This window comes from Mustelus asterias, chromosome 16 (assembly GCF_964213995.1).
Source record: "Mustelus asterias chromosome 16, sMusAst1.hap1.1, whole genome shotgun sequence".
Classification (NCBI taxonomy): Eukaryota; Metazoa; Chordata; class Chondrichthyes; order Carcharhiniformes; family Triakidae; genus Mustelus; species Mustelus asterias.
This window is the reverse complement of record NC_135816.1, coordinates 307670-320272: the sequence shown is the minus strand read 5'-3', so window position 1 is coordinate 320272 and position 12603 is coordinate 307670. Positions and strand designations below refer to the sequence as shown.

Genomic DNA, 12603 nt, shown 5'->3' with positions numbered 1-12603 from the left:
GTTACTATTTCTCTATAACTCCTATCAACTTCCACCTCCGCCTCCCGAATTATGCGGAGTTCCTCTACCTCCCCCTCCAGCTCCTTTACACGCTCCTCCAGAAGCTGCAATCTAATGCACTTCTTACAACTAAAATCTCCTGAAACACTACTGGATTTCCTCACCACATACATCCCACAGGAGATGCAGCATACTGCCTGAACTGCCATCCCTGAAGCCATTACCAGCAAGAAAAAAAGAAAACAAAAAACTTCCCCACACTTATAATTAGGTTAGAGGAGGATGGAAGGGTGGGATCCTCTACCAGTGTAGAGGATCGGGTATCTCCTCTGCACCAATTTATAGGGCTAGGGGCCCGAGAGAAAAAAAAAAGCAAAGAATTGACATAAATGGGTCTTTTTCTGATTGGCAGTCAGTGACTCGTGGGGTACTACAGGGATCTGTACTAGGATCCCAACTGTTCATATTATATATGAACACAGCCTCAAAATAAAGGGGGGTCGGTTTAAGACAGAGTTGAGGAGGAACTTCTTCTCCCAGAGGGTGGTGAATCTCTGGAATTCCCTGCCCACTGAGGTGGTGGAGGCTACCTCGCTGAATATGTTTAAAGCGCGGTTGGATGGATTCCTGATCGGTAAGGGAATTAAGGGTTATGGGGATCAGGCGGGTAAGTGGTACTGATCCACGTCAGGTCAGCCATGATCTTATTGAATGGCGGGGCAGGCTCGAGGGGCTAGATGGCCTACTCCTGCTCCTATTTCTTATGTTCTTATGTTCTTATATATTAATGATTTGGAAGAGGGAACTGAATGTATTAACTCCAAATGTGTAGATGATACAAAGTTGGGTGGGAAGGTAAGCTGTGAGGAGGATGTAGAGATGCCCCAGTGTGATTTGGACAGGCTGAGTGTGTGGGCATCTGCATGGCAGACGCAGCATAATATGGATAAATGTGAGGTTATCTACTTTGGTAGCAATAATAGGTAGACAGATTATTACTTGAATGGGTGTAAATTGAGAGAGATGGATACTCAGCGAGACCTTGGAGTCCTCGTGCATCAGTCGCTGAAAGTAAGTGTGCAGGTACAGCAGGCAGTAAAGAAGGCAAATGGTATGTTGGCCTTCATAGTGAGAGGATTTGAGTACAGGGATAGGGATGTTTTACTGCAATTGTATAGGGCATTGGTGAGGCCACACCTGGAGTATTGTGTGCAGTTTTGGTGTCCTTATCTGAGGAAGGATGTCCTTGCTGTAGAAGGGGTACAGCAAAGGTTTACCAGGCTGATTCCTGGGATGGCATGTCTGTCATATGAGGAGAGACTAAATAGTTTAAGATTATGTTCACTAGAGTTTAGAAGAGTGAGAGGGGAACTCATAGAAACTTTTAAAATTCTAACAGGGTTAGATGGGGTAGATTCAGAAAGAATGTTCCCAATGGTGGGGGAGTCCAGAACTAGGGGTCATAGTTTGAGGATAAGGGGTAAACCTTTTAGAACTGAGGTCAGGAGAAATTTCTTCACCCAGAGGATGGTGAATGTGTGGAATTCACTCCCACAGAAAGTAGTTGAGGCCAAACCGTTGTGTGATTTCAAGAAGAAATTAGATATAGCCCTTGGGGCTAAAGGGATCAAGAGATATGGGAGAAAGGGGAGAATCAGGATATTGAATTCGATGATCAGCCATGATCAAAATGAATGGTGGAGCAGGCACGAAGGGCCGAATGGCCTACTCCTGATTCTAGTTTCTGTGTTTCTATGTCTCTATTTTCCACTTTATCAAATACCTTCTGGCAATCTAAGTACAGCACATCCACTGGTCCCTTGTCCACTCTATTTAGATCCGGAGAAAAATTACAGCACAGAAGGAGGTAATTAAGCCCATCTTGTCCATGCCAGCCCAAGGACACCAAGGTGCCCTTTCTAGTCCCACCTTCTGCACCCTGCCCATAGCCCTATACCTGACAGAACTTAAGGTGCAGATCCAGTGACATATTAACAGAGTTTAGGGTCTCTGCATCCACCACCAACTCGGGGCAACCAATTACAATTAAATTCTACTCCTGCCATGTTGGGTTTTGAATCCACGCCACCAGAGCATTAGCTTGAGTCTTTGCATCAATAGTCAATGATGCTACAGCACCGTCCCTCCAGCACCGTCCCTCCAGCACCATCCCGCCACCATGTATATGGATGGAATCTGTATCTATGATGACTTTCACATTGTCTGAATGCACTTTGACCCCTATTTACCTTGGTTTTTAAATAGAATAATGCTAAAAGGATCATCCACTCGCCCAGCCAATAGTATCTCTGGAAGGATCTGAACTCTTTAGTTATCTTGTCTGGCTCAGTTAATATACATATTGAAATCAAAATCAAACTAAATCTACTCCAAATTGATAAAGACAGGTTGAAGTGAGCTGGTAAATAGGTTCTGTAATGTGTCATGCTTTTCAATGTTGCAGTTTCACAGCGGAATCTGAACGAGAGAAGAAAGAGTGGATTGAGGCAGTTCAGGACTCGATTGCTGAAACTCTTTCCGATTATGAGGTGGCTGAGAAGATCTGGTCGAACAAATCCAACAAAATATGTGCAGACTGCAAAGCACTGAATCCTGATTGGGCATCCATTAATCTTTGCGTTGTTATCTGTAAGAGATGTGCAGGTAATTTTCCATTTTCTCTTTGGATGTAGACAACAGCTAGGAGCTAAATGAAAAAGCAGAACCAAAAAGGTAATAATCTCTGGATTACTACCTGAGCCATGAGCAAATTGGCACAGGGTCAATAAGATTAAGGGGGTAAATGCGTGGCTCAAAGATTGGTGTGGGAGGAATGGGTCTGAATTCATGGGGCATTGGCACCAGTATTGGGGCAGAGGGAACCTGTTCCGATGGGATGGTCTTCATCTGAATCGTGCTGGGACCAGAGTCCTGGCGAATCGTATAACTAAGGCTGTAGATAGGACTTTAAACTAAATAGTGGGGGGGGGGGGGAGGGTTCAGTTGTATGGAGAATTAGAAAATCAAAGTTAAAGGAGAGGGTAGAAGTGTAGGTTAATGGAGCTGAGGGCTCAGGAGAGGTTAGTAAAGTTTCCAGACCACGTCAAAGAACAGAGAGTATAGAAGGTGGCAGGAATCTAACCTCAGGCAGAGCAAAAAAGGTGACAAGTATGAGACGGGAGGTGGTCAATGCAGGACTGAGGGTGTTGGACCTAAATGCGCGCAGTATACGGAACAAGGTAAATGAGCTTGTTGCGCACATTGAAATTGGCCGGTACGATGTTGTGGGCATCACAGAGATGTGGCTGCAAGGAGAACAGTGCTGGGATCTAAATATCTAAGGATATGTGTCCTATCGGAAGGACAGACAGATGGGCAAAGGGGGCGGGGTTGCCTTGTTGGTAAGAAATGAAGTTAAATCGATAGCAAGAAGTGATTATAGGACCAGAAGACATACTTTCTCTGTGGGTAGAGTTGAGGAATCGCAAACTTAAAAAGACCCTGATGGGAGTTATGGACAGGCCCCCTGGCAGTAGTCAGGATATGGAGCAGAAAATAAATCGGGAGATAGAAAAGGCATATAAAAAAGGCAATATTACAATAATCATGGGGGACTTCAATATGCAGGTGGACTGGGAAAATCAGGTAGGTAGTGGATCCCAAGAAAAGGAATTTGTGGAATGTCTAAGAGATGGTTTTTTGGCACAATAAGAAGTTTCACAACACCAGGTTAAAGTCCACCAGGTTTATTTATTAGCACAAGCTTTTGGAGCACTGCACCTTCATCAGGTGAGTGAAGAGTTGGGTACACAAACAGGGCATATATAGACACAGACTCAATTTACAAGATAATGGTTGGAATGTGAGTCTTAACAGGTAATCAGGTCTTTACAGGTACAGATAATGTGAGCGGAGAGAGAGCTAAGCACAGGCTAAAGAGGTATAAATTGTCTCAAGCCACGGCAGTTCGTGAGATTTTGCAAGCCCAGGCATGTTGTGGGGGTTACAGATAATGTGACATGAACCCAAGATCCCGGTTGAGACTGTCCTCATGTTGTGGAACCTGGCTATCAGTTTCTGCTCGGCAATTGTCGTGTGCCATGAAGGCTGCCTTGGAGAACGCTTACCCGAAGATCAGAGGCCGAATGCCCTTGACTGCTGAAGTGTTCCCCGACAGGAAGATAGATAAGGCTACCTGATATGTTGCAAGAAAGGGTGTCCCGAGGCATGGTACATTGGCGAGACCGTACAGACGCTACGATTGCGGATGAATGGACACCGCTGGACAATCACCAGGCAGGAGTGTTCTCTTCCTGTCGGGGAACACTTCAGCAGTCACGGGCATTCGGCCTCTGATCTTCGGGTAAGCATTCTCCAAGGCGGCCTTCACGACACACGACAGCGCAGAGTCGCTGAGCAGAAACTGATAGCCAAGTTCCGCACACATGAGGACGGCCTCAACCGGGATCTTGGATTCATGTCACACTATCTGTAACCCCCACGACATGCCTGGGCTTGCAAAATCTCACGAACTATCCTGGCTTGAGACAATTTACACCTCTGAAACCGGTGCTTAATCCTCTCTCCACTTGCATTATCTGTACCTGTAAAGACCTGATTACCTGTTAAGGCTCGCATTCCAACCATTATCTTGTAAATTGAGTCTGTGCCTATATGTCCCCTATTTGTGAACACAAATCTTCACTCACCTGATGAAGGAGCAGCGTTACGAAAGCTTGTGCGACAAAATAAATCTGTTGGACTTTAAGCTGCTGCTGTGAGACTTCTTACTGTGCCCACCCAAGTCTAACACCGGCATCTCCACAAGATGGTTTTTTGGAGCAGCTTGTGACAGAGCCTACTAGGAAACAGACAATTCTGGATTTGATGATGTGTAATGAGGCAGACTTGATTAGGGAACTTAAGGTGAAGGAACCCTTAGGGAACAGTGACCACAATATGATAGAATTTACCCTGCAGTTTGGGAGGGAGAAGCTGGAATCAGATATAATGGTGTTACAATTAAATTAAGGTAACTACAAAGATATGTGAGAGGAGCTGGAGTTGATTGGAAAGGGAGCCTCACAGGGAAGATAGTGGAACAGCAAAGGCAGGAGTTTTTGGGGGTTATTCAGGAGGCACAACAGAAATTCATCGCAAGGAGGAGGAAACATGCCAAGGGGAGGACGAGGCATCCATGGCTGACGAGGGAAGTCAAGGACAGCATAAAAGCAAAAGAAAAAAGCATATAAAGTGTCGAGGATTAGTGGAAAGCCAGAGGATTGGGGAGCCTTTAAAAGCGAGCAGAGGACAACTAAAAAGCAATAAGGGGGGAGAAGATGAAATATGAGTGTAAGCTAGCTAGTAATATAAAAGAAGATAGGAAGAGTTTTTTTCAATATATAAAAGGTAAGCGAGAGGCACAAATAGCCATTGGACCACTGGAAAATGAGGCTGGAGAAGTAATAATAGGAAACAAAGTAATGGCAGAGGAACTGAATAGTTACTTTGCATCAGTCTTCACGGTGGAAGACACTAGTGGGATATCAGAGCTCCAGGAGAGTCAGGGGGCACAGGTGAGTGTAGTGGCCATCACTAAGGAGAAGCTTCTGGGAAAACTGAAAGGTCTGAAGGTGGATATGTCGCCTGGACCGGATGGTCGACACCCCAGGGTTCGAAAAGAGATAGCTGAGGAAATTGTGGAGGCATTGGTGGTGATCTTTCAGGAATCACTGGAGGCAGGGAGGGCCCAGAGGACTGGAAAGTATCTAAGTAACACCGCTGTTTAAGAAGATAGGGAGGCAGCAGATGGGAAATTATATTAGTCATCTATATCAATGATCTGGATGATAATGTGGTCAATTGGATCAGCAAGTTTGCTGATGATACAAAGATTGGAGGTGTAGTGGACAGTGAGGAAGGTTTTCAAAGCTTGCAGAGGGATTTGGACCAACTAGAAAAATGGGCTGAAAAATGGCAAATGGAATTTAACGCAGACAAGTGTGAGATATTGCACTTTGGAAGGACAAACCAAAGAAGAACGTACAGGGTAAATGGTAGGACTCTGAAGAGTGCAGTTGAACAGAGGGATCTGGGAATACAGGTAGAGAATTCCCTAGAAGTGACGTCACAGGTGGATAGGGTCGTAAAGAGTGCCTTCGGTACATTGGCCTTTATAAATCGGAGTATCGAGTATAAACGTTGGAGTGTTATGGTAAGGTTATATAAGGCATTGGTGAGGCCGAATTTGGAGTATTGTGTACAGTTTTGGTCACCTAGTTACAGGAAGGATGTAAATAAGATTGAAAGAGTGCAGAGAAGGTTCACAAGGATGTTGCCGGGACTTGAGAAGCTGAGTTACAGAGAGAGATTGAATAGGTTGGGACTTTATTCCCTGGAGCGTAGAAGATTGAGGGGAGATTTGATGGAGGTGTATAAGATTTTGATGGGTATAGATAGAGTGAATGCAAGCAGGCTTTTTCCGCTGAGGCTAGGGGAGAAAAAAACCAGAGGGCATGGGTTAAGGGTGAAAGGAGAAAAGTTTAAAGGGAATATTAGGGGGGGCTTCTTCACGCAGAGAGTGGTGGGAGTGTGGATTGAGCTGCCAGATAAAGTGGTAAATGCGGGGTCACTTTTAACATTTAAGAAAAACTTGGACGGGTTCATGGATGAGAGGGGTGTGGAGGGATATGGTCCAAGTGCAGGTCAGTGGGACTAGGCATAAAATGGTTCGGCACAGACAAGAAGGGCCAAAAGGCCTGTTTCTGAGTTGTAATTTTCTATGGTTCTATGGTTCTATAGGCCGGTTAGCCTGACTTCGGTCATTGGCAAGATTTTAGAGTCCATTATTAAAGATGTACAGAGTACTTGGGAGTGCATGATAAAATAGGACTGGGTCAGCACGGCTTCGTCAAGGGGAGGTCATGTCTGACAAATCTGTTAGAGTTCTTTGAGGAGATTACGAGGAAGCTGGATAAAGGAGAACCAGTGGTTGTGATTTATTTAGATTTCCAAAAGGCCTTTGACAAGTTGCTGCATTAAGAGCCCATGGTGTTAATGATAAGATCCTGGAATGGATAGAGGATTGGCTGATGTGCAAAAGGCAGAGATTGGGGACAGAGTCACAGAGGTTTACAGCATGGAAACAGGCCCTTCGGCCCAACTTGTCCATGCCACCCTTTTTTTTAAAACCCCTAAGCTAATCCCAATTGCCCGCATTTGGCCCATATGCCTCTATACCCATTGTACCCATGTAACTATCTAAATGCTTTTTAAAAGATAAAATTGTACCCGCCTCTACTACTACCTCTGGCAGCTTGTTCCAGACAGTCGCCACCCTCTGTTTGAACAAATTGCCCCTCTGGACACTTTTGTATCTCTCCCCTCTCACCTTAAACCTATGCCCTCTAGTTTTAGATTCCCCTACCTTTGGGAAAAGGTATTGACTATCTACCTTGTCTATGCCCTTCGTTATTTGATAAACCTCTATAAGGTCACCCCTCAGCCTCCTACGCTCCAGAGGAAAAAGTCCCAGTCCATTCAGCCTCTCCTTATAACTCAATCCATCAAGTCCCAGTAGCATCCTAGTAAATCTTTTCTGCACTCTTTCTCGTGGTTCCTATTTTCAAGAAGGGGTATAGAGATAGCCCAGGTAATTATCGACCGGTGAGTCTAAATTCAGTGGGTGGTAAACTGATGGAGAAGATCCTGAGGGACAGGATATATGAGCATTTAGAGAGGTTGTATGCTCAAGAATACTCAGCATGGATTTGTCAAAGGCAGATCATGCCTTACGAGCCTGGTGGAGTTCTTCGCAAATGTGACTGAACACATTGACGAAGGGAAGGCGGTAGATGTGGTTTATATGGATTTTAGCAAGGCGTTCGATAAGGTCTCCCATGCAAGGCTTCTAGAAAAAGTGAGAGGGCATGGGATCCAAGGGGCTGCTGCCCGGTGGATCCAGAACTGGCTTGCCCAAAGGAGGCAGAGAGTGGGTACAGATGGGTCTTTTTCTAAATGAAGATCGGTCACCAGTGGTGTGCCCCAGGGATCTGTTCTGGGACCCTTGCTGTTTGTCATTTTCATAAATGGATGAGGAAGTGGAGGGATGGGTTGGTAAGTTTGCCGATGACACGAAGGTTGGTGGGGTTGTGGATTGTCTGGAGGGATGTCAGAAGTTACAGAGGGACATAGATAGGATGCAAGACTGGGCGGACAAGTGGCAGATGGACTTCAACCCAGATAAATGCGTAGTGGTCCATTTTGGCAGGTCAAATGGGATGAAGGAGTACAATATAAAGGGAAAGACTCTTAGTACTGTAGAGGATCAGAAGGACCTTGGGGTCCGGGTCCATAGGACTCTAAAATCGGCCCCGCAGGTGGAGGAGGTGGTTAAGAAGGCGTATGGTGTGCTGGTCTTTATCAATCGAGGGATTGAGTTTAGGAGTCCGGGGATAATGATGCAGCTATATAAGACCCTCGTCAGACCCCACTTGGAGTACTGTGCTCAGTTCTAGTCGCCTCACTATAGGAAGGATGTGGAAAAGATTGAAAGGGTACAGAGGAGATTTACAAGGATGTTGCCTGGATTGAGTGGCATGCCTTATGAGGATAGGCTGAGGGAGCTCGGTCTTTCCTCCTTGGAGAGACGAAGGATGAGAGGAGACCTAATAGAGGTGTATAAGATGTTGAGAGGCATAGATCGGGTGGACTCTCAGAGGCCTTTTCCCAGGGTGGAAATGTCTGCCACGAGCGGACACAGGTTTAAGGTGCTGGGGGGTAGGTACAGGGGAGATGTTCGAGGTAAGTTTTTCTCACAGAGGGTGGTGGGCGAGTGGAATCGGCTGCCGTCAGTGGTGGTGGAGGCAAACTCAATAGGGTCTTTTAAGAGACTCCTGGATGAGTACATGGGACTTAATAGGATGGAGGGTTATAGGTAGGTCTAGAAGGTAGGGATGTGTTCAGCACAACTTGTGGGCCGACGGGCCTGTTTATGCTGTAGTTTTTCTATGTTCTATGTTTCTATGTTTAATAATATCCTTTCTATAATAGGGTGACCAGAATTGCACACAGTATCCAAGTGTGGCCTTACCAATGTCTTGTACAACTTCAACAAGACGTCCCAACTCCTGTATTCAATGTTCTGACCGATGAAACCAAGCATGCTGAATGCCTTCTTCACCACTCTGTCCGCCTGTGACTCCACTTTCAAGCAGCTATGAACATGTACCCCTAGATCTCTTTGTTCTGTAACTCTCCCCAACGCCCTACCATTAACTGAGTAAGTCCTGCCCTGGTTCAGTCTACCAAAATGCATCACCTCGCATTTCTCTAAATTAAACTCCATCTGCCATTCATCAGCCCACTGGCCCAATTGATCAAGATCCCGTTGCAATTGGAGATCAAGGCGTCTTTTTCAGGATGGCAGCCAGTGACTAGTGGTGCGCCTCAGGGGTCGGTGCTGTCACCACAACTTTTCCAAATATACGGGAACGATTTCGAAGAAGGAACTGTAGGCACTGTTAAGTTTGCAGATGATACAAAGATATGTAGAGGGACAGGTAGTATTGAGGAAGCAAGGGAGCTGCAGAAGGACTTGGACAGGTTAGGAGAGTGGACAAAGAGTGGCAGATGGAATACAATGTGGAAAAGTGTGAGGTTATGCACTTTGGAAGGAGGAATGGAGGCATAGGCTATTGACTAAATGGGAAAATGCCTCGGAAATCAGAAACACAAAGGAACTTGGGAGTCATTGTTCAAGATTCTCTGAAGGTTAACATGCAGGTTCAGTCGGCAGTTAGGAAGGCAAATGCAATGTTAGCATTCATGTCGAGAGGGCTAGAATACAAGAGCAGGGATGTACTTCTGGGGCTGTATAAGGCTCTGGTCAGACCCCATTTGGAGTATTGTGAGCAGTTTTGGGCCCCGTATCTAAGGAAGGATGTGCTGGCCTTGGAAAGGGTCCAGAGTAGGTTCACAAGAATGATTCTTGCAATGAAGAGCTTGTCGTATGAGGAGTAGTTGAGGACTCTGGGTTTGTACTCATTGGAGTTTAGAAGGATGAGGGGGATCTTATTGAAACTTACAGGATACTGCGAGGCCTGGATAGAGTGGATGTGGAAAGGATGTTTCCACGAGTCGGAAAAACTAGAACCAGAGGGCACAACCTCAGGCTAAAAGGACATCCTTTAAAACAGATATGCGGAGGAATTTCTTCAGCCAGAGAGTGGTGAATCTGTGGAACTCTTTGCCACAGAAGGCTGTGGAGGCCAGGTCATTGAGTGTCTTTAAGATGGAGATAGATAGGTTCTTGATTAATAAGTGGATCAGGGGTTATGGGGAAAAGGCAGGAGAATGGGGATGAGAAAAGTATCAGTCATGATTGAATGGCGGAGCAGACTCGATGGGCCAAGTGGCCTAATCCTGTTCCCATGTCTTGTGGTCTTGCAACAGATATCATTTAAACATTTATGAGGGGCTACCATCTTGCCTGGATGGGTACAGCTCCAACAGCACTCAAGAAGCTCGACACCATCCAGGTGTCAGCAGCCCACTTAATTATTACCCGTTCCATAAATATTCACTCCCTCTGCCACTGATGAATAGTGGCAGCCATGTGTACCATTTACAAATGTGCTGCAGGAACTCACCAAGGTTCTTTCGGCAGCACCTTCCAAACACACGACTGCTACCATCTAGAAGGACAAGAGCAGCAGAAACTTGGGAACACCGCCACTTGACGTTTCCCTCCAAGTCACCATACTGACTTGGATATATATCACCGTTCCTTCACTGTCACTGTGTCAAAATTTTGGAATTTCCTGCCTTACTGAGCTTTTGATATACCTACACCTCAGAGACTGCAGCGGTTCAAGAAGGCAGCTCACCACCACTTTCTCAAGGGCAACTAGGAATAGGCAATAAATGCTGGCCTCGATAGCAATGCCCACATCCCATAAATGAATAAATAAGAACGTTTTATTTTGTTTTTACAGGTGAACATCGGGGTTTAGGCACAGCGATCTCCAAAGTACAAAGTCTGAAATTGGACACAAGTGTATGGACCAATGAAATTGTACAGGTCAGAGGGCTATCACTGTTGGTATCTCAATTATATTGATAGTTAGCTTCAAGACAGAAAGCAGAGAGGGTGAAATCATAGAAACCCTCCAGTACAGAAAAAGGCCATTCGGCCCATCGAGTCTGCACCAACCACAATCCCACCCAAGCCGTCCCCCATATTCCTACATATTTACCCACTAATCCTACTAACCTATGCATTTCAGGACACTAAGGACAATTTTTAGCATGGCCAATCAACCTAACCCGCACATCTTTGGACTGTGGGAATAAAGGGTACTTACCCTTTACCCTGTAAAAAGGAAAGATAGGAAAGGTAGGATTCGAGAGCCGTGGATAACCAGGGAAATTGAGGATCTGATTAAAATGAAAAGGGAGACGTACGTTAAGTCCAGGCAACTGAAAACAGATGGAGCTCTGGAGGAATACAGAGAGAGTAGGAAAGAACTCAAACGGGGAGTTAGAAGGGCAAAAAGAGATCACGAGATGTTCTTGGCAGGCAGGATTAAGGAGAATCCTAAGGCATTCTATTCATACGTTAGGAACAAAAGAGTTGTCAGGGAGAAAATCGGACCTCTCAGGGACAAAGGAGGGAAATTATGCTCAGAACCCAAGGGAATAGGGGAGATCCTAAATGAATACTTTGCATCGGTATTCACGAAGGAGAGGGGCGTGTTAACTGGGAGTGTCTTGGAGGGAGGTGTTGACCCGTTAGAGAAAATCTCCATTACAAGAGAGGAAGTGTTTCGTTTTTTAGGGAACATTAAAACTGACAAAGCCCCAGGGCCTGATGGCATCTATCCTCGACTGCTCAGGGAGACGAGAGATGAAATTGCTGGGCCTCTGACGGAAATCTTTGTCGCTTCTTTGTACACGGGTGAGATCCCTGAGGATTGGAGGATAGCGAATGTGGTCCCGTTGTTTAAGAAGGGTAGCAGGGATTACCCAGGAAATTATAGGCCGGTGAGCTTGACGTCCGTGGTAGGGAAGTTGTTGGAGAGGATTCTTAGAGACAGGATGTATGTGCATTTAGAACGGAACAATCTCATTAGTGACAGACAGCATGGTTTTGTAAGAGGGAGGTCGTGCCTTACAAATTTGGTGGAGTTTTTTGAGGAAGTGACAAAAACGGTTGATGAAGGAAGGACCGTGGATGTCGTCTATATGGATTTCAGTAAGGCATTTGACAAAGTCCCACATGGCAGGTTGGTTAAGAAGGTTAAGGCTCATTCTCCGTCTTTCCAGGGAGAACAACCCCAGTTTACCCAATCTCTCCTCATAGCTAAGACCCTCCATACCAGGCAACGTCCTGGTAAACCTTCTCTGCACTCTCTCCAATGCCTCCATGTCCTTCTGGTAGTGCGGCGACCAGAACTGGACGCAGTACTCCAAATGTGGCCTAACCAGCGTTCTATACAGCTGCATCATCAGACTCCAGCTTTTATACTCTATACCCCGTCCTATAAAGGCAAGCATACCATATGCCTTCTTCACCACCTTCTCCACCTGTGTTGCCACCTTCAA

At 45.7% G+C, this 12603-nt stretch overlaps 1 protein-coding gene across 5 annotated transcripts in view; it reads left to right on the top strand.

Moving 5' to 3' along the window:
* The window catches only part of arap3 (ArfGAP with RhoGAP domain, ankyrin repeat and PH domain 3), a 482966-nt gene that overhangs the window by 180548 nt on the left and 289815 nt on the right, over positions 1-12603 (top strand). For all 5 annotated transcript variants that reach the window (XM_078231730.1, XM_078231729.1, XM_078231727.1 and 2 more), the window contains exons 8-9: positions 2465-2664; positions 10995-11080. In XM_078231730.1, the coding sequence (XP_078087856.1) occupies positions 2465-2664; positions 10995-11080 (286 nt within the window). The remainder of the gene's footprint in view (positions 1-2464; positions 2665-10994; positions 11081-12603) is intronic.